The sequence below is a fragment of the Bidens hawaiensis genome, unplaced genomic scaffold (assembly GCF_021521415.1).
Source record: "Bidens hawaiensis isolate Kalapana, Puna unplaced genomic scaffold, B.hawaiensis_p1.1 tig00026028_1, whole genome shotgun sequence".
Lineage (NCBI taxonomy): Eukaryota > Viridiplantae > Streptophyta > Magnoliopsida > Asterales > Asteraceae > Bidens > Bidens hawaiensis.
This window is the reverse complement of record NW_027505062.1, coordinates 242,870-262,473: the sequence shown is the minus strand read 5'-3', so window position 1 is coordinate 262,473 and position 19,604 is coordinate 242,870. Positions and strand designations below refer to the sequence as shown.

Genomic DNA, 19,604 nt, shown 5'->3' with positions numbered 1-19,604 from the left:
AAGGGGTTACACACCCGAAAAACAAAGTCAACCGAAAAAGTCAAACGTGATCATGGTCATCAAGACGAGACGGGTCGAAACAACCCGACAATGGATGTGTTTATTGCGAAAGTGTTCGCAACCGTTTCGTCGGTTAAAGCCGCATATGCACACTTGCAAGTAGCTCAATCTCCTTATGACCCGAATGGGATTCAGTTGTCCGATCAAATAATGGTCGATGAACTCAAACGATTATCCGAATTCAAAAAGTTGTTTTTAAAGAATCATATCGATGACGATATTTCCCCTCATGAAACCACATTGTTGTTAGCGGAAATACAAGAACTAAAGAACCAAGTACTAATGTATGAAGTAATGGTCAAGAAGCTTGATAGTCAAAACCGGCTTCGAGAGTCCGAAATCATATTCTTGAAGGAGAATTTAAACGAAACGTGCAACGAAAATAGGATGATCGAAAAACGATTAAACTCGAGTGGGGGCTTAAGACCTTTATCGTTTAATTCGTCTCGAGTTAATAGTTTCTACAACTTCTTATTATCGGTTAGGCAAATGACAAGTTCGATTAAGGGGTTTGTTAAAGTTATGATGGAGGAAATGGAAGATGCGAAATGGGATTTAAATGCCGCGGCTAGTGTGATCCAACCGAAAGTTGTTTTTCGGGATACGAGTGACGAATGCTTCGCATTCAAGTCATTTGTTTGTCGGGTGATGTTTGAGGGGTTTAATAATTCAGGGTTTTTAATCACGACCGAGGGGAATGAGTCACATTCCCCTCGGTCGTGGTTGGACAGTTTCATGCAACTGAAATCATTAAAAGCACGTGACTGCATCACGTGGAAGCCGAACTCTATGTTCGCTAAATTTTGCTATTTAAAGTATTTAAAACTTGTTCATCCGGTTATGGAATTCTCGCTTTTCGGGAATTTAAACCAAAGAAATGCTGTCTCTGGGGGACAGTTCCCAGAGACAGCTTTCTTTGCAGCTTTTGCTGACATGGCCAGAAAAATCCGGCTACTACACTGTCTAGCGTTCGCATTTGACTCAAACGCGAATGTGCCGTCAGTGTATCAGGTCAAGGACAGGACCCGATATACGGAAGTGTACATGGAGAGTGTGAACGAAGGGTCGCCAACGGTGTCGCCGGAGGTGGGGTTCATGGTGGTTCCGGGGTTTAAGATGGGTGGGAGTGTAATACAATGTCAAGTGTATTTGACTTGAGGTTTGACCATGATGAGATGGACGGTTGTGATGATATCTGGGGTGGGCCCAGTGGTTCCACATGGTGGATATTAAAGTATGGGTCGTGATGGAAAGTGGCATGGGCATGGGTTATGTGGACCTTCTGGTCAATGGATTGATTTTTGAAGTAGTAATTGTTGTTGTATGAAATAGAATCTTATGTATATTTAGTATTTAGTGTTTACTATTTAGTCTTTATGTAAATGTAGTTTAGTATATGAGATAGTATATTATAAGTCAATTTTTAGTTTGGAAGATGTGTTTTTTTAACTATAGTAACTTAGAAATTTGGTCATTTAAAAGGAGAGGTCTTCAAAATAGCAATGTTTAAAAACCGGTTTTTTACATATATCGGATTAGGTTAAAAAATAGTACAATCGTTTGAATCGAGTTGTACTAGAAGGTTCAACTGGTTTATGTAGTTTATCTTGTAATTTGATATAATTGCAACTTAACTAAAAAAGTAACCCAAAAACATATGATTCCATAATAAAATAGTATCCAAAAGTTAATCCATAATTAAAAATGAATACAACACTACTTGTTTTTTAAAAAATAATCAAAAAGTATACTCGTTTTAGTGTTAATCGCTGGGTAAAAGTAATTTAAAAAAAATATACCACAAAATATTAAAAATCTCTTGGGCTTTAAACCGATTTGCCAGTTTAAACTGTTATTTTAGAAGAGAAAAAAAACCCGTTGTTTCGATGTTCTGACAAGCCGCCTAAAAGTACCAAACTCAAAATACCGGCATAATACGCGAAACCCGGTATTCAACCGGCCGGTATGAACCAACATTTAAAACACTGCAAAATAGGACCAACTTTATTCTCATTCGATTATGGTCATTGAATTTGTATTATTAAAAAGTAATTAAGTTTCAAAGGATTCAAAAGAAGATTGTCAATTAAGCTTGTTTGTAGAGAAGTTGTCACTCTCCATCATGGAATAACACAAAAAACATGTGGGGTATCAATCATCTTTTTTAGGTGTGTTCTTATCCCACTCGCGCCCCCATTAGAGCCCCCACACCCCTCAGCCTTATATAAGAGTCGGCTTCGCCATAGTTAGCAGGGAACCATATTAACAACTGGCTACAAAAGACCCACGGCTCCTCTGTAGCTTGCTAGGATGTTCGTCGGCTTTCCTGTGGCCTGGTTACTTGGTTAGTAATGTGTAAGATGTTGGTTGAATATTGTGTGAACCAAAGTTATTTTTTTTTATGTGTGTGCTAAAATAGTGTCTTCTCTGCATATCAAGTTGAGGTGTCAGGCTTCAATTGGGCCTTTTTAAAATTGATTAGTTATAAAAAAACCCAAAGTCAATGATTATTTTGTAAAAAATTTTGGTCAACTTAAGTATTCGAAAATTTTCACAAAAATGTTAAAAAAAATCAGTCCCATTTATGCATGTTAACTTATAAGGATGTGGTCTCGTCTTTCCCACCTTTCCATTGTTAAATATAGATTTCTTTGTACGTCATAATGTCAAAGCTTGATCTCGTTTTCTATATCAACTCATTTCAATCTCCTTGTTGGATTCTTTTAAGCTTTTTGAGTTTTTTCATATAAACAACAGATCTGTTTAGGCTCACGAACAGTCAAGTCTACATGTAAAAATGGTACTTAATAAAACTCGTTTATTAAATGAACTAGTTATAACTCGTTTCAAGCCTATTAAAAACCATATCACAAGTGATTCAACTAGTTTACACTCTTATCTATATACATCCAAATAAACATGAGATTGATGGTGTGGGCTTGGTTTTCTTCAAACGATTCCTGACAATGTAATTGTATCTTCTTCCGATCCTGACACCTTTGAATATTAAAAAGTTTATTTTCTTATGACCAGGACACAAACAAGCAGAAAAGTTTGAAAAACTTGTCCCTAACAAAAATTATTTTGTGTTTAAAAAACGTGGCATCGTGGACAGGATCATAAATGTATTTATATATTTACTTTTTGTTGTAATAGACTGTAAATAAAAAGTAATTAAAGGCAAATGTGAAATAAATAATCGCAATTTTTGTGTATTGACCGATAATAATTTCAATTTCAAAAATCACTATCAACGGTTCTAACTTTCAACTATTTTTGTCTTAATGGACATACGTTAAAAAACACTTAACACCGTTACGTTTTTTCCCGAGTTTCAAACCGATGCTTTAGGGCTTTTGATCGACAGAACGATAGGAGTCGACCGATGTAAAACTTATCTCGAAACGGTGATCCAAGCGACAAAACAATGTTTCAATTCGAGTGTTTGAATTTCCAATTAACAAAAATCAAGTTTTCTGAATCATCGTTTCGAGATAAGTTTTACATTAATCGAATCGAATCGTATTTTCTTCCGATCAAAAGCCCTAAAACATCGATTTGAAACCCGGGAGAAAACGTAACGGCGTTAATTGTTTTTAACAGAGGTCTATTGAGACAAAAATAGTTGAAAGTCGGGACTGCTGGTAGTGATTTTTAAAGTTGGGATTATTAATATTATCGGCCAATACATAAAAGTTGGGATTATTTATTTCCAATTTACCTATTTATAAAGTATAGCTTACGAGAGAAGAGTATGATAGATTATCATTAAGAGAAAACGGTATTAAATTTTAATTTTATAAAAGTTAACAAGAAGGTGAAAAAACAATGCATTGTTGTGTGGAATCTCCATCTCCATGCACGCATGAGGAGGTGTGTAAGTGTGAAAGACTACAAGACATGGAACTTCCTGACAGGCTTTATGTGTTCCAAGATTTTGTTTATTAATTTTTTAATCTTATAGTCGGTGAGGCCACTTCCATGCATAAGATAGCAGCAATTTCTTTAATGTATTGTTCTTTGAAGCATCTGTATGGTCATGTGTAATGGGGCAACGCTTCTCGTCCGGTCAGTAAAAATAGATGTGAAACACCGTTACGTAGGGGCGCTATGGGGGCAGCTCCGTGATATGAATAATGAGCGTTCGGCAAAGATTTCATGGTTATTAATTTGAATAGAAAGTCATATCATGCAACCTCACGTGTATTTAGTTTTAATTACTTTTTTATAAAATTTTAAAAAATGAATCACCACTTTAGTGGTTTTGATAGTTAAATATTACAAACGTCATCTTTCGTGCGTCATATTGCACTATATGATCTTAAAAATACGATATCACGTGTCTACATAATGGATATTCTGACGTACCGATTGTGTGCTTGATGATAATGTCATTTCAAAATTGCACTATTCAAATTTAAATTCCCGGATATGAACGAAGACTAGTTAAATTTAGTATTTGTGTGTTTTTTTTAATGAAAATTATTATATTTTTCTTTTTAATTGTTTTATATTTTGTGTTAAATACGTATTTTAAGTTAGTAAAATGGTGTTTTTTAATATATAATTTAGTTTCAGCTTTTTTTTGTTAAAAAAAAGAAGGAAAAAAATACAAATTGGTTACTTCCTTGAGAGCCCCCCCCCCCCCCCCCCCCAGTATTTTTTTTTCATCGAGATAGTAAAAATAACATGGCATTCTCTTGTTGGTTGATGCAATTTAAAGGAATGTTTGTTACGGGGTAATAAAATAGACAAGGGAAAGAAATGGACGTGGTAATAAAATTGACAAAGGAATGAAATTGATCATTATCATTCCATTGTCATGTTTGGTTATCATGTAAGAATGGAATGATTAATCACTTTATTGTTATTAATATCTCTATCAGTAATAATAATAAAAAAATAAAAAATATTAATAATAAATGAACATATATAATAACTATTTTTAAGACCCTCGTGCTGTAACGAGATCGTTAAACCGTATATGCGTTGTGCAATGTCAACTCATCAAATTTAAAAAAATATTGTTAATGTAGTAATAGTTCTAATATAATAATAGTTATATACTTATATTATAATATACAAAACAATAATGATAATTATATAATAATAATATAATAACTATAATTGAAAAATAAAAATAATTATTATAATATAATTATAATTTTATAATAGTAATAATGATTATTGACTTTTTGATTTTTTTATTTTCTGAATGAATGAAAAAAAAACACACATACCCAAAAGAATGAAAATCCTAAAAATGAAAAGAGTTTAATGATCCATTCCACTCAGGTAACCAAACATGTTTTTTTTCATTCCTTTAGAATGACTTATTCCATTCCATCTTTCATTACTCCATAACAAACACTACCTAAGTATTTCAGGTAGTACACCGGACACCCTTACTAAATTGCATAGGACTTTCCGACATTGCATTTTGTTCGCAAATGTATCGGAATCCGTATTTTCCTACGCATTAATTGCAATAATATACGTCTTTCTAGTACTGAGTTCCTCCTATTCTTGGAGCACACACTTAGATAAACAAACTTTTAAATGTATTAAATCATAACTAAACATATGATATGATTTTGCAATATCATATATTAGATAAGATGTAATATTTGTTTTTAGAGGTTTGTACTATATTTTTTTTACCATTCACCTAGGTAGGTCGTGTGACCGGTAATCACTCCTTTTGAGCATTGCTTCAAACAAAAGATTTGACAAGATGTTTGTATGGCTCCATATCTTGAAGCACACATTTAATTTATTTAATAAATAAACTATTAAATGTGTGTGCTATATCCTTATATATTAAGATAAATGTCGTCTCATTATTTTTGTCTCCATCCCCAAATTCAATTTCTTTAGGACATTTCATATCATTCAAAATTGTTATACAAATTACAAATCAAATGTTCGTTTAGTAACTCTTTGAACAAGGGTATTCGAATTTGTTCACAAATTAGAAAATATAAATTAAATATAAAATATAAATTTATTTTAAGTAAAGTTAGTAAAAAAAAATAAGAAACCGAAGCCTTTCTGCTGTGTTCTTATATAATAAATGTTATACAAACATATGACATTAAAATAAATTATTTTTAAGTCAAATCTTAGAAATATAGGCTGATACGTTTCCAGTTTGTGTTTTAATGACGGGGTGCTCTCCTATCTTTTGATTAGGAAAGCGGCACATACCAGGGGAACAAGAAAGAAAGGATTTATCGGAGAAACCGAAACCCCCCCAGGTTCCAGACCCTGAAAGGGGCATCGAACACTCATTTTAAGAAACTCTTGCCTGAGACAGTTAAACCTGGATTGGGCTCTTTTTTGACCGCGGGGTGGTATGATTGTCGGGCCCTCTCCTCGTTCCTCAACTTCCTCACTTTCGTGTGCCCATCTGACAGCAGCCCTTTCTCGGCGGAGCAACAGCCGCGTCCGAATCTTATCTATATGAGAAAACACTCCTCAATGAGACAATATAGTCAAGTCAATAATAACCAGAACAAAAAAGTTTTTCATTAAAATAATCATAATAAACACTCGTAAAAGTTCTAACTTCTAACGCAACTAACTTTACTTTTCATTTTTTTTACCAAGGACTAACTAGTAAATATCTTTATTAAGAAAAATATATTGTTATTTGTTTCAATTGTTTGAATTGCATATGTTTGTTAGTATTACTAGTTCGTTATCGTTAGTTAAGATTAAGGATACATATGGAATAAATTGTAACTGAAGTACACATCCAACATCATGGAGAGTCATTACATGCATAATGTAAGGTCTTATGCTTGATTTGATGCAACACCTTTCATAGTTGCATTCTATGTTTGATGTGATCTAATAATATGTCTTAAGCATTCTTCAAAAGAACGATGCAAATTAAAGTTGTTGCATTCATACGAACCAGCGTTGTTTATCTGTTGTCACATTGCGACCGAAATGCCAATGGGAAGTTATCAAAATAGCCATGTAAAAGACAATATACACATAGTTATGAGCCTAGATCAATTGTAAGAGAATGGTCTTCGAGTAATTGTTTTGAGATAAAATACTAAAAGGAATTTACATCTAAAATAGGTTTTTGGAATATACATACCTACCCATGATTTTATAAATGTGATCTAAAACCTAGGCTATGAAGTCCCCAAAGATATCTTGATAATATTATTAGGGAAAATCGTCATTATAGTCAAATTGACCAAAACCTTTTACAAAATAGTAATTGATTTTGCGTTTTTCAAAAATAATCAAATTCAAAAAAACTCAATCGAAGGCTGACATCTTAGCTCATTCGGCGGAGAAGGCAACCAGCCAACCATGCATGTAGACGATACATAACACAAAAAACAACTGGCATCAAGTAGCATCTTACATGTGGCATCATCCGGTTACAGGAGAGCTGAATAATTAACTTTCGTGCTACAAAGGAGTTGCCTCCGTCATGGCTGAAAAAAGTCAGATTACCAACTATTCTAGTGCACAAGAGCCCGGTCCGCCACAATTAGGAGAGAGCCAGATTACCAAACTTTTTGGCTACACGAGAGCACTGACTTCTCCATAGCTAGTTAAGGTGTTAATTTGTTGGCTATTATGTAGTCGACTTAGTCCATGTGTAAGATGTTGGTATGATATTGTGCGAACCTAAGTGTTTTATTCTTCATTTTATGTTATTTCATGTCACGCTTGCTACCATGATGCTTTCTTTGACGAACAAGCTAAGGTGTCAACCTTCGATCATGCCTTTAAAGATTTGATTATTTCTAAAGTCTAAAACACAGTGATTAAAAATATTGTAAATAAATTTGATCTGCTTTACTATTTTGAAGATTTTATCGTATTTAAACAGGGAATAAATGCGACACCTGTACTCGTTCACTGTATGTTTTGACGGCCGCATCTCAAGGAACAACATTTCATACACCATCCCTTACTTTTATTATTATTATTATTATTATTATTATTATTATTATTATTATTATTATTATTATTATACTTTTTTTACTTTATACAAACGTTATTTATCTTGTGGTATAGGACATAGGAGTGCATATCCATAAAAGCTAGGATCAAGTAATTATACAACGGATGACACACATATTAATGAAAATGATATGAAGGATTTGTAGTTATATAAAAAACCACTCAAAAATTTAAAAAAATTTAATAAAAAATAATAACTTAAAATTTAATAGCAAAATAAAAAAAAGCAAAAACACAAAAATGTTTTTACCGTCTTCCTCGTTCTTAAAAAAACACAATGTTGAGGAGAAAATATCATTGTGTCTTTTTGTTTATCATTGTGTTTATTTTCGTCACTGAGTGTTTTTTCCCATTGACATCGTGTTTTTTTTCTTGATATTGTGTTATATTACTCGACATTGTGTTATATTTTGCGATCAATTGTGTTTTTTTAAGTCATAATTGTATATTTTGTTTATTTTCGTCATTGTGTATTTTTGGCATTTTTTTAACAGAAATGACGGGGAAACATTATATTTTTTTTAAGTTCAGTTTCTATTTATATTTTGAGTTATGATTTTTTTGTTATTATTTTTTGAATTTTTTTAGATGTTTTTTGTGTGGTCTCAAATCATTCTTACATTTCTCATTTTTGTATCCGTTTGTATTTTAACTTTTCCCATAAAAGCTAACCCAAAATAGTTAGTTTGGTTTATGCTCTTATCTAAACCTAACCGAATTAATCAAATCAAACCTGTAAGAACGGAATCAAGCATGTAAGAGACGTTAGGGTTCATGTAAGAGACATTAGGTTCATGCTTGTTTGAAATGTAGTTGATTTATTTAAACGCTAATCGATTACTTCTTGTTTGTGAGACAGATTTAAATGCTTTTTATTGACTTTATAGTATGTACTTTTTATTTTGGAATTGTAAAGTAATAAACAATTAAAAAAAGGATAACGGTGTAGACCGAAAAATTTAGACAAAAATATGTAATAATCAATTAGTTATTAATTGATAAAAATATTTAAGCACAAAGTTTCATTCCCGGCTTCAGTATTCTGGGACAAAAGTTTTCCGACACCAAAATTTTCAACCAAATAGCAAAATCAGAAAAACGAAATCGAACCCGTTATGAAAATTGAGAACCAAACATATTGAAAGCAAACGATTTTTAAAACCCGAAGACCAAATTTTCGCTATGTTTGAGCCCAAAACCTATTCATACATGCCTATTTTGGTGATCCACTAGATTAGACAATGATACTTAAAACTTTTCTTAATATAAGATTCATGGTATATTTGTATTAGTTGGTTTTCATATACATCCACACTTCAGTTGGTATATTTGTATTAGTTAGTTTTCATATACATCTACACTTCAGTTGGCTAGACTTCTAGACGTAAAAGAACAGGGTACTTTCTTATCGGTTTTCTTTACATAATTTGTTTAACCACTTTGTTTGTCTTCCAACATTTTTTTAATTTGGGCTCAAGGTTGCTAGTTGCTACTACTGATAAATGGGCACAATACTTTGTTCACGAGCCCAATAAGTTATATACGATTATTATTAGAATTGGATTCATGAGCCCAATATGTTATGATTTTATAATCTTGGTAGAGGTGCACAAACCAGGTATTCTCATGAACTGGAACCGGGTATAGTCAACAAAAGTCAAAACCGGATCCGGGTAGGAACCGGTTACGGGTATAGTCGGGTATTTGACCGGGTTTTGACCGGTTCCATCGGTTTTTATTTGGGTTTCGGGTAGGGTATGACTGGGTATTGGCGGAACCGGTTCCACCAGGTCCGGGTCGGTTCCGGTTCCGGGTACATTTTCAGAGGGAAACCCAAAACCTGGTCCATACCCGTGGGTAAGGTAGGGTCGGGTCCAGTTCCGGGTAGAAACCACTGGGTCGGGTCCGGAACCGGTTGTTTTGTGCACCTCAAAATCTTAGCACTGAATGGGGTTTAAGAATTAAGAAGATTATTATTTGTCTCAAATTACCCGATTATGAAATTGTGTCTCATCCATGATTTACATTTTGGGATTTCCAGATATATCACCATTCTAATACATATGTGAGTTCATGTTTTCAACAACCATCAAATTAAGAATGAAAATTTTCGAGTGTACGTTTTGCATAAACAAGTGTATCATATCATATAATCGGACTAGATATCGCCTAATACCATACCTACACATTTTTAATCAATCCAATCCCACACTCGTTCTATACCGGTCCCTATCATCAAATATTTCAAATACAAAACATCCTTATCGCGCTCGATCCCGGACAACCTTTCCATCATAACTAAAACCAACCCAACCTGCCCGATAAATAATAAAAAAGAAACCAACCTCCCGCTTTTTTCCTCTCCCCATACATAACCAGACCCAGGACTAACCCAAACCCACTAGAATCAGTTCCACCTCTACCTGATTAAAACCATTTGGTTTCTGGTATTTCGGTTTTGCCATTTGAGCTTCAAATTTTTGGGCCGGAAATTTCTTTTGGGCTCAAAATAATGAATTTGGGCCTAAGTCATTTTGTTAATTAATAACTAATTGATGATTATAAATTAAGCTAAGCTATTAGAGTTACATATATTTATTAAGTTGTTATAAATTACTTAAAATAAAAAAATAAAAGATGAAAATCTATAAATTCGGTTTGGTTTTTACAAAAACATAAAACCAAACAGTCAGTTTTTTTCTGTTTGATTTTTTCGGCTTCTGTAATGCGCTTATTTGATAATGGTGGATTGGTTAGTAATACTAATAAATGTTCGGAATGTTGTTGATCAGGAGGAAGTAAAGGAGTGGGATCAGTGTCTGCAAATGCTCGGATAAGCTAATATGGATGAGCATGGGAATTTTAGTGATACCAAGTATTCTAGTGCCATATACCTCGATAAAGACACCGAAGATCATGAAATTAATGTGAGTCCTTTTTTTTTTTTTTTTTTTGCAGTTTACTCTATTCTAGTGCCATATTGCATACTTATTACTTTTTAGATTTTTAATTATGCCCGTGGCGGTAACTCAGATTATCTTTTGTTAGTCATAAAATGGTATTGATAGTTTCGTATGCTGTGAGCTAATGCACCTACTGTACTCAGATATCGTCGGCAATATGTTTTCTGAGAGGCAGGGCATATGAAGCTATGGAGAATCGTTCTCAGGCAAAACAGTGGTTAGTTTCAACATATTATGCAATGCGTATTTATGTTTATGCCTTACAATACCAAAATTATATTTGCTGTGGATTTAATGATAATCAAATAATTAGCGATGATTAGATTTTGCACCACAGTCATGCATAAAGTTGCAAAATGCTGAAAATATAATTTTTTTATATACCAACATTTTGTCTTGTGTTTCTATTGAATCGTTATATAATGTCTTACTTTACTTATTATGGTTTAGGTACACGGCTGCTATTAAAGCTGATCCTTTATGCTATGAGGTAAGTATAAAAAATAAAAAATGTGTAATTGTTTTCTCCGGTTTGCTGTTATCTTTTTTGGTTATAGTTACAATTCACTATAATCACTTTTTTATGATAATTTATTTATTTCTTCATCTTTTTTTTTCAGGCTTTGGAATATCTTATTGAGAAACACATGCTAACATATGAAGAAGGTAGTTTATTTGCAGTCAAATCTCAGATTACTTCTCGTGCTATTTGACCTTTTTTGCTAGTCAACACTGCATGACTAAAATGTTTATATCACATGAGGCACTAATCACTATCTTATTATTTGATTTGTCGTTCAATTTCAGAGAAAAGTCTTCTTTCTTCTCTGCAGTTTGCTCAAGAAGATGGCTGGCTTTCTTCATTCTATTCGTGTTTAATAAAAAAAGTATCTTTAAATTCAGAATACTTTTAATGTGATTTCACTCAATTAATATGTTATTTTTAATACATGTTCAGTATGATAAAGCAAGTGTTGTAGAAGAGAAATTCAACAAACTTGAGAACGAAGGTATTAGCACCGAACCATCAAACAAGTCCGTGATTTGTACCCTAAAAAACAACACAGATCTTTTGGCTTGCAAAGCCGAATACTACCATCAATGTGGCGAATATAAAAAATGCTTTGAATTGACTTCAGCGTAAGTCAAATAACTTTCTGATTAAAAAAGCTATAATAATATTAACTTAGGGCGCGTTCGTTTCACAGAATTCGTGGGAATTCAAAGGAATTGGAATTAAAATCCCATGACATGGCGTGTTCGTTTCGTTGGAATTGGAATCTTAATTGCATTTTGGTGTGTTCGGTCAAGGAATTGGAATTCAATTCCTTTAAATTCCTTTAAATAAAGGGATTCTAAATCCTTTCAAAATCTGGAGGATTTTAATTGAATTCGTTAAAATCTTTTCTCGAGTTTTTTTTATTTTTTTATTTTTTTTAACGAGAACAACGAATAAAACATTTTAGTTTTTTTACTTTTTTTGTTTTAAATTTATATTTTGAGTTATGAATTTATTATTATTATTTGTGAATATTTTTTTGAGGGGTTTTTTTTATTTTAATAGAAAACCCCTAAAAAAAATTCAAAAGTAATAATAATAAAAAATAATAACGCAAAATATAAATAAAAAACAAAAAATCAAAAAACCTAAAATGTTTCCGTCGTTATCCTCGTAAAATAAAAAACAGATTCTAATTCATTTGTCAAACGAACACAACAAGAATGGAATTGGATTTCAATTCCTTCAAATTCCAATTCCTATTGGAATGTTCAGATTCCAAATCCAATTCCTTCCAATTCCATTCCATTGTGTGAAATGAACGCGCCCTTAATGTTTTGATGTAACTTTTTTTAAAAAATATTTCAGATTGCTTGAAAAAGATCCGTTTCATTTTAAAAGTACCATGGTTCATATAGCAGCAGCTATGGATCTTGGACACTCTAATGAGCTTTATCTTTTGGCTTGCAACTTAGTCAAAGATTATCCTCAAAAGTAAGAAAGTGTTTATTAATATTCTTAATTTTTTTTTCAAGCTCTACTTTATAAGTTTTGCATATATTGATTTTGTTTTAAATGTTGTTTATTTTATTATGTGCTTTCTTTAAGAGCGATATCCTGGTTTGCTGTTGGTTGCTATTATTATTGTGTCAAGAAATATGACCAGTCACGTTGTTATTTCAGGTAATATACAGTTGGATTTAGAGTTGTAAATGAACCGTCCATCGACCAAACACGAACGGATAATGTTCGTGCTTGTTTGTTTATCTTTAACCAAACAAACGAGTGGATACGAACATTTAAATGAACGGGGTTTTTTTGTTCGTGTAAGAAAATGAACATGTTCATGTTCGTTTACGTTAACAGTATAAACGTACAGTTCAAGAACGTAAACAGAGGAGCATTACTGTGCATAGATGAACGAGCATAACTGAGCTAAAACTAGTTAAAAAGTAATGTGAAGAACAATGTGTTGGGCTTAAAGCGTTATTAAAACTTAACTACGTTACAATGAAATAAAAAGTTTAAAATAAATGTATTAACGAATGAACATAAACGATGTTTAATGAACAAACATAAATGAACGAAAGGGACATGTGTCCATGTGCGTTCTTTTAACTAAATGAACAAATTTTGTTTGTTCTTCGTTCATTTGTTAAATAAACGAACTTTCCGGTGAATGTTCATGAACTGTTCACCGAACGTTCGGTTCGTTTGCATGTCTAGTTGGATTACACCTAGATGGATATTTTATTTGATTGGATTATTAACCAATTTAATTTGCAACTAGTTAAAAGTTACTGATTTTTTTTTTCAAAAAAATATATGATAGCAAAGCAACTACCTTAGATGGAACATTTGCTCCTGGTTGGATAGGGTTCGGGAATGCTCGTTCAGCCAAAAAAGAAGGTGATCAAGCAATGTCGGCTTATCGTACTGCTGCTCGTTTATTTCCCGGGTAACAAAACGTTAATTTTTATTCTTTTCAGTCAAGTCACAATATCACAGTTAAACTATGTATTACTTTCGGTTAAAAGACTAAAACTTTATGTTTCGTGTCCCAGGTGTCACTTGCCTACTTTGTATATCGGGATGGAGTGCATGCGAACCCACAGCTTCAAACTTGCTAATCAGGTGCCAATAACAGTATCATGACAATATCCACTTTTATACTAATTACTAAACCTATAACTATTAATCTTCAAATTTATTTCAGTGTTTTATGCAGGCAATGACAATATGCCCTTCGGATCCACTTGTATATAATGAACTCGGAACTGTTGCTTATCACATGGAAGAGTAATTATCATTTCTTTATTTTGTTCTTCATTTACTTTTTTACCCTTAATATTGAAAATTGTTATAAACACAATGCGAAATTATTTAGGTATAATAAAGCAGTATGGTGGTTTGAGAAGACGTTGGCTCATATACCGACACTGTTAAGTGAGACGTGGGAATCAACTGTGGTTAATCTTGCTCATGCTTTAAGAAAACTGAAGTATGCATAATACTTTTTTTATATTAAAGATGAGAGTTTAATGGTTACCGACTAATTTAACCTTTCTGTCATTTTTTGTGTTGTTCTGTATTAGGAGGTATAGCAAAGCAATCACATATTACGAAAAGGCCCTTAAGTTATCGACAAGAAGCATAGGAACGTATGCTGGCTTGGCATACACATATCACCTGCAGGTAACTTTGACTTTGACTTTGCGGCTAAATGTAGAAATGTTGACTCGTTTATATACGAACAGGTCGGTTTGTGTTGTTTTTATATCTAATGGGTTAGTTGGGTGTGACCAAAAGCTTAACTTAATGGGCCGTGTGGGTCAAACGGGTTGAAAGTCCACTATCATGTATTCAAATACATACAACCTTCTAAATAGCTATATTTAATACTTAATGGTGCTGTAAATGAGCCGAGCCAAGCTCGACTAGGCTCGAGTTTGGCTCATTTGTTATTTATTAATTATTTTATATGCATGTCTTATTTTTTTACCTTTGTTAATCATAATATATATTATTTTTCTGTTTTATCATAAATTTTATATAGGTTTATTTTTAAATAGATTTTATTTAAATAGTATGCGATTTTAGGCTCGCCAGACGGCCAGCTCGAGCTTGATAAGTGAAGCTTTGGCCCGTCCATTAAACAAGCTTATTTTTAGGCTTGTGCTCGGCCTCAATTCGAGGTTTTAGTGAGTCGATCTCGAGTAGCTTACATTGAAAACAAAAATGCTAGATTTTCTATTTTGAAAGTTTTATTATGGTTGGTTTTGTATTTTTTGACAGGATAACTATACGGATGCAATTACATACTATCATAAGGTAATGCAGTCAAATCATTGATTGTAGTACGAATAATTATGATCGTATAAACTGTTTGTTTATTTATTTATAAATCATGAGCAGGCATTATGGATTGATCCAGAAGATGAGTTCTGCACAGAAATGCTGTCATTGGCCCTTAGGAATGAAAGTGGACAAGGTATTTAATGTGTATAAAATTGCTTGAAGCAGGTTCAAACAGCATTTTGATGGTGTAACCGGAAATTAAAAACCAGCTAAGTTCAAGTCTTGACAACCCATAGTATATGAACCAAATCGGTATGGTGGCGCGTTTGGTTTTTAAAACATAGATGTGAACCAAACATGTGTTTTGTACAATCTCATGTATATATGCTATCAATTAGGAGTGTTATTCCGGTTGCGCTTAACACAGTTTTGTTTCATGAATAAGGGAAAATGGAGTTTAGTCTACTAATTTCAATTATTTCATCATCGTACTCAGTATATCTCACCAATAGCAATGCTATGGTAGGGTCTGAGGAGGGTAAGATGTAGACAGCCTTACCTCTATCCCAGAGGGATAGAGAGGCTGCTTCCGGTGAGACCCCCGGCTCGATAGTAGTTTTGAATCAAGCCTTGGACATAAGACACATAACACTCAATCATCGGGACACCGGCTGATTGGTGCATGTGCCCTTGTCTTTCGGCTATCAACGCCACCACATGATGCCTGATTAACCTTCCGCCACTTTTAACGTTATTTTCACGTGATTAGTAAAATAACGTCAAAATTAGTGCAATTTTACTTTTGCCCACCCAAGGGTTCACACATATATACATTATATGTGCGCACCGCAAGCAGGGCGTAATTCAATTATTTCAAAAAATATAAAAAAAATCACATGACACACTTTTTTTTATTAATATGTCTTATCGCATTTTATACATGTACCCAATTGTCAGCCCTTTGTTCTTTGGGTTTGGGTTTAATGAGTATAGGCTAATCGGATTTCGAGTATTTGACCTAGACCTAAAAAGCGAAACAATATACATGTGCTAAAATTCAAGAAAAAATATCAATGGTATTATGTTGATCAGTTGATGTTTTGTAGAATCATTATTATAGTGTTGAGTGTAACATTCGTTACTTTTCAAACCCGAAAACCCGACCCATTTCAAATTTTTGATTTTTTTTTCATGTATATATATATATATATATATATATTCTTGACGTTTGATGCTCAATGTTCGTTCAATTGTTAGTACATTTATTCGTTTACAAATCTCGCTTTGTCGGTAATCAACTTTCGGGCCAAATGCGTAATTACCCAAAACTTATAAAGTTAAATCAGAATTATAACATTCTCGAAGTTCAAGGTTTAGTTTGTATTTTTAATATAAATTCAGTTTTAAAGAAAAATGAAACATCAAGAGCCTGTAGTGTAAATACATTTAAATTAATATATTTTATTATTTAACCCTAACCCAACCCCTGGCCACCCCTTTTCCGACAGTACTCAGGCCACCGGATTCCGGCGTCGGAAAACATGGATTTCGCCGTAAAAATCGTCGTTTGACCATTTTGTTTATGTCAACGATTTTAACCGTCAACGTTAACTCGTAATTGATATTTTAGCTATGTTATAAACGTCTTGTAATATAAATAGGACACTACAGTAAACATAATCTCACACCAAACATCAATTAACACAATACTGTTCGTATAATTCAAATTCTTGAAAATCCGATCAAACCTCGGCCGTCCATCGTTCTCATACTCTCCGGCAACATCAAAGGTAATAGTTATATGATTCTAATCCGCGTTCATCAGTGTAATCAAACCCCTAATCTAATTTAAACGTACATGGAACCATTTCAGAGAATTGATAATCTAGGGTTTAGAAGTTAAAGATAATCCAGAAAGTGTAGTTATATGTATTCGTTTTCATACTTAAACATGATTTTTATCTTGGCCCAGTGGTTAATGTGTTCACGTATAAACAGCCAGACTTGGGTTCGAAACCCCGGGTTAGCTTTTTGGTTATATTTATAATAGACAGAATTACAAATTTTGTCCTTTAAAATAAGACGAATTACGGTTCGTGTCCTTTTCTAAGTTTTCTTGCAGGCGGTGTACTTTAAACTTTTTTTTCCTACAAGTTATGTCCTTTACGCTAACTGGGTTAGAAAAACTCCGTTAAATCCCATCACGTGAGAAGCATGTGAGGGTAGTTTTGTCTTTTTGCCTACCCTGCAACTTCTTCTTCTTCTGTTTCTGTATCTGTATCTATTAACACACACTTTGATTAACAATCTAGGGTTTCATATCACCACCGCCACCATAGCTCCGCCACCAGCCACCGTCTCCATCTCATCTCAGATTCATCACCACTCTCCCGGCCACCATCACCACCGCCACCACCTGCAAGGCTGCAAGTCTGCAACACCCAACATCACCACCGCTTATCCCCACCAACAAGTGTCACCATCTCTGTGACCACCATTAGATCCGACCACCACTTATCCCGACCACCCTGCAACACCAAACTGCTTAGAACCCACAAACCCAGATCCAACTCGCCGGAGAACCCATAAACCCAGATTCCGGTCAAACTCGCCGGAGAAGACACAAACCCAGATCCATCTTCCAGATCCAACTCGCCGGAGAACCCACAAACCCAGATCCATCTTCACCGCCGCCACCAACCACTCCGGTTTGTGGGTTCTCCGGGAAGATGAATTAGGGTTTTCAACGGGAAGATGAAGATGATGAAATAATAATAATAATAATAAACCTGAGATGAGGATCCAGCGATGAATGCGCGGCTGGATTTGATATCCGATTGGAAGCTAACGGCAGAGGTGGTGTTACGTAGGTGCTTGTTATTTCGGTTAGGGTTTGTGTGAGGAGTCAATAGAGCTGCTGTTGTTTTGGGGCAATTGACACTGAAAGAAGCCATTGTTGAAGAATTGCTGCAGTGGGAATGAAATGAAATGAAGGATTATTATTATTATTATTATTATTATTATTATAAATAATAATAATAATTGTTAATAGATTAACTATTGAATCTGGGTTTGTGGGTTCTCCGGGAAGATGAATTAGGGTTTTCAACGGGAAGATGAAGATGATGATGGAACCATACGGAGGTGTTTGCGGAGATGGCGGTTGGAGATCGGATGGTTGTGGTTTTTTGGTGGTGGTGGTGGTGGTGTTCATGGCTGTTGGTGGTGGATGGAAAGGGAGATTAAAGAAACATAGGGAAAGAGGAAGAAGAAGTTGCAGGTACAGGTGAAAAGACAAAAATGCCCTCACATGCGCCTCACGTGAGGGCATTTAACTGAGTTTTTCTAACCCAGTTAGCGTAAAGGACATAACGTGCAAAAAAAAAAAGTTTAAAGTACACCGCCTGCAAGGAAACTTAGAAAAGGACACGAACCGTAATTCGTCTTATTTTAAAGGACAAAATTTGTAATTCTGTCTTTATAATATATAAACTATTTTAGTAATATATATGTATAATAAAAACCAAGTCTTAAACGAGTTTCTTGCTTAGTCCAGCTGGTTAACTCACTTTGCTTGTATTGTGAGGACCTGGGTTCCAAACCTAGGGCAGACCTTAATTTTTAATGTATTTTTGTTAAGCCATTTGATCAATTTTAAATCACTATAAATAATTTTAAAATCATAATTAAATTATAAAATCAGTTTAAATTAAATAAAAATTATATAAATTAAGTATAAAATATATTACACTATTTTCGTTTAAAAACCGAACTTCCACTCTCGTAAAACGTTAATTAAAAATCGTTAATAATCTATATCGTAACGTTTAAAATATTAAAACTTATTTCATTAAAACGTCAAATAAGTTTCTAAACTTATAATTATTAATTCAAGAATCTCGAACCTTATAACCTCCACGTCGTCACCAATAAAATAATAATATAATATTATAAAAGATTCAATGTTATCTTCTTAAGTGTTCTTGAAGGATATTGATCTTTCATCTTAATTAGTTTATGTAGCCTTGTTAATACTTGTTTATGGTTGTGCAAAATATATATAATATACACCCCTTGTTTACCTTTGGTAGTTACTTCTCCGATTCCGGTCGGTGAGGTTTCCGACCCCATAAGGCAAGGCTTCATGGAGGACTTCGTATCCTTGATATATATACATCTATATAACTTGTTCATACATATTAATCTTGCTTATTTTAGTTTGTTGGTCATGTTTACAAGTTCCATGGTTATGGGTTATTATTATAAATTCTTAAATAGTCATATTTTAA

General features: G+C 33.5%; 2 protein-coding genes across 2 annotated transcripts; both read left to right on the top strand.

The window, feature by feature from the left end:
• LOC143610377 (protein GRAVITROPIC IN THE LIGHT 1-like) lies at positions 1-1,218 on the top strand. The gene has a single exon (XM_077084872.1). The coding sequence runs from the start codon at positions 91-93 to the stop codon at positions 1,216-1,218; it is 1,128 nt and encodes a 375-aa protein (XP_076940987.1). The 5' UTR covers positions 1-90.
• Positions 1,219-10,916: 9,698 nt separating this feature from the next.
• On the top strand, positions 10,917-17,806 carry LOC143610372 (anaphase-promoting complex subunit 6-like). The gene is made up of 16 exons (XM_077084870.1): positions 10,917-10,982; positions 11,162-11,235; positions 11,469-11,508; positions 11,639-11,684; positions 11,826-11,905; positions 11,977-12,158; positions 12,886-13,011; positions 13,126-13,200; positions 13,850-13,975; positions 14,082-14,151; positions 14,234-14,316; positions 14,405-14,518; positions 14,613-14,712; positions 15,313-15,348; positions 15,433-15,508; positions 17,628-17,806. The coding sequence occupies exons 2-16, from the start codon at positions 11,207-11,209 to the stop codon at positions 17,804-17,806; spliced, it is 1,362 nt and encodes a 453-aa protein (XP_076940985.1). The 5' UTR covers positions 10,917-10,982; positions 11,162-11,206.
• The last annotated feature ends 1,798 nt before the right edge of the window (positions 17,807-19,604 follow it).

Excerpts from the sequence above, each read along its gene's own strand:
- LOC143610372 (XM_077084870.1), top strand. The coding sequence starts at position 11,207 with ATGGAGAATCGTTCTCAGGCAAAACAGTG. Across the intron at positions 11,685-11,825 it reads CATGCTAACATATGAAGAAG|AGAAAAGTCTTCTTTCTTCT; the intron begins GTAGTTTATTTG and ends GTTCAATTTCAG. Across the intron at positions 14,519-14,612 it reads CATGCTTTAAGAAAACTGAA|GAGGTATAGCAAAGCAATCA; the intron begins GTATGCATAATA and ends GTTCTGTATTAG.
- LOC143610377 (XM_077084872.1), top strand. The coding sequence starts at position 91 with ATGGATGTGTTTATTGCGAAAGTGTTCGCAACCGTTTCGTCGGTTAAA.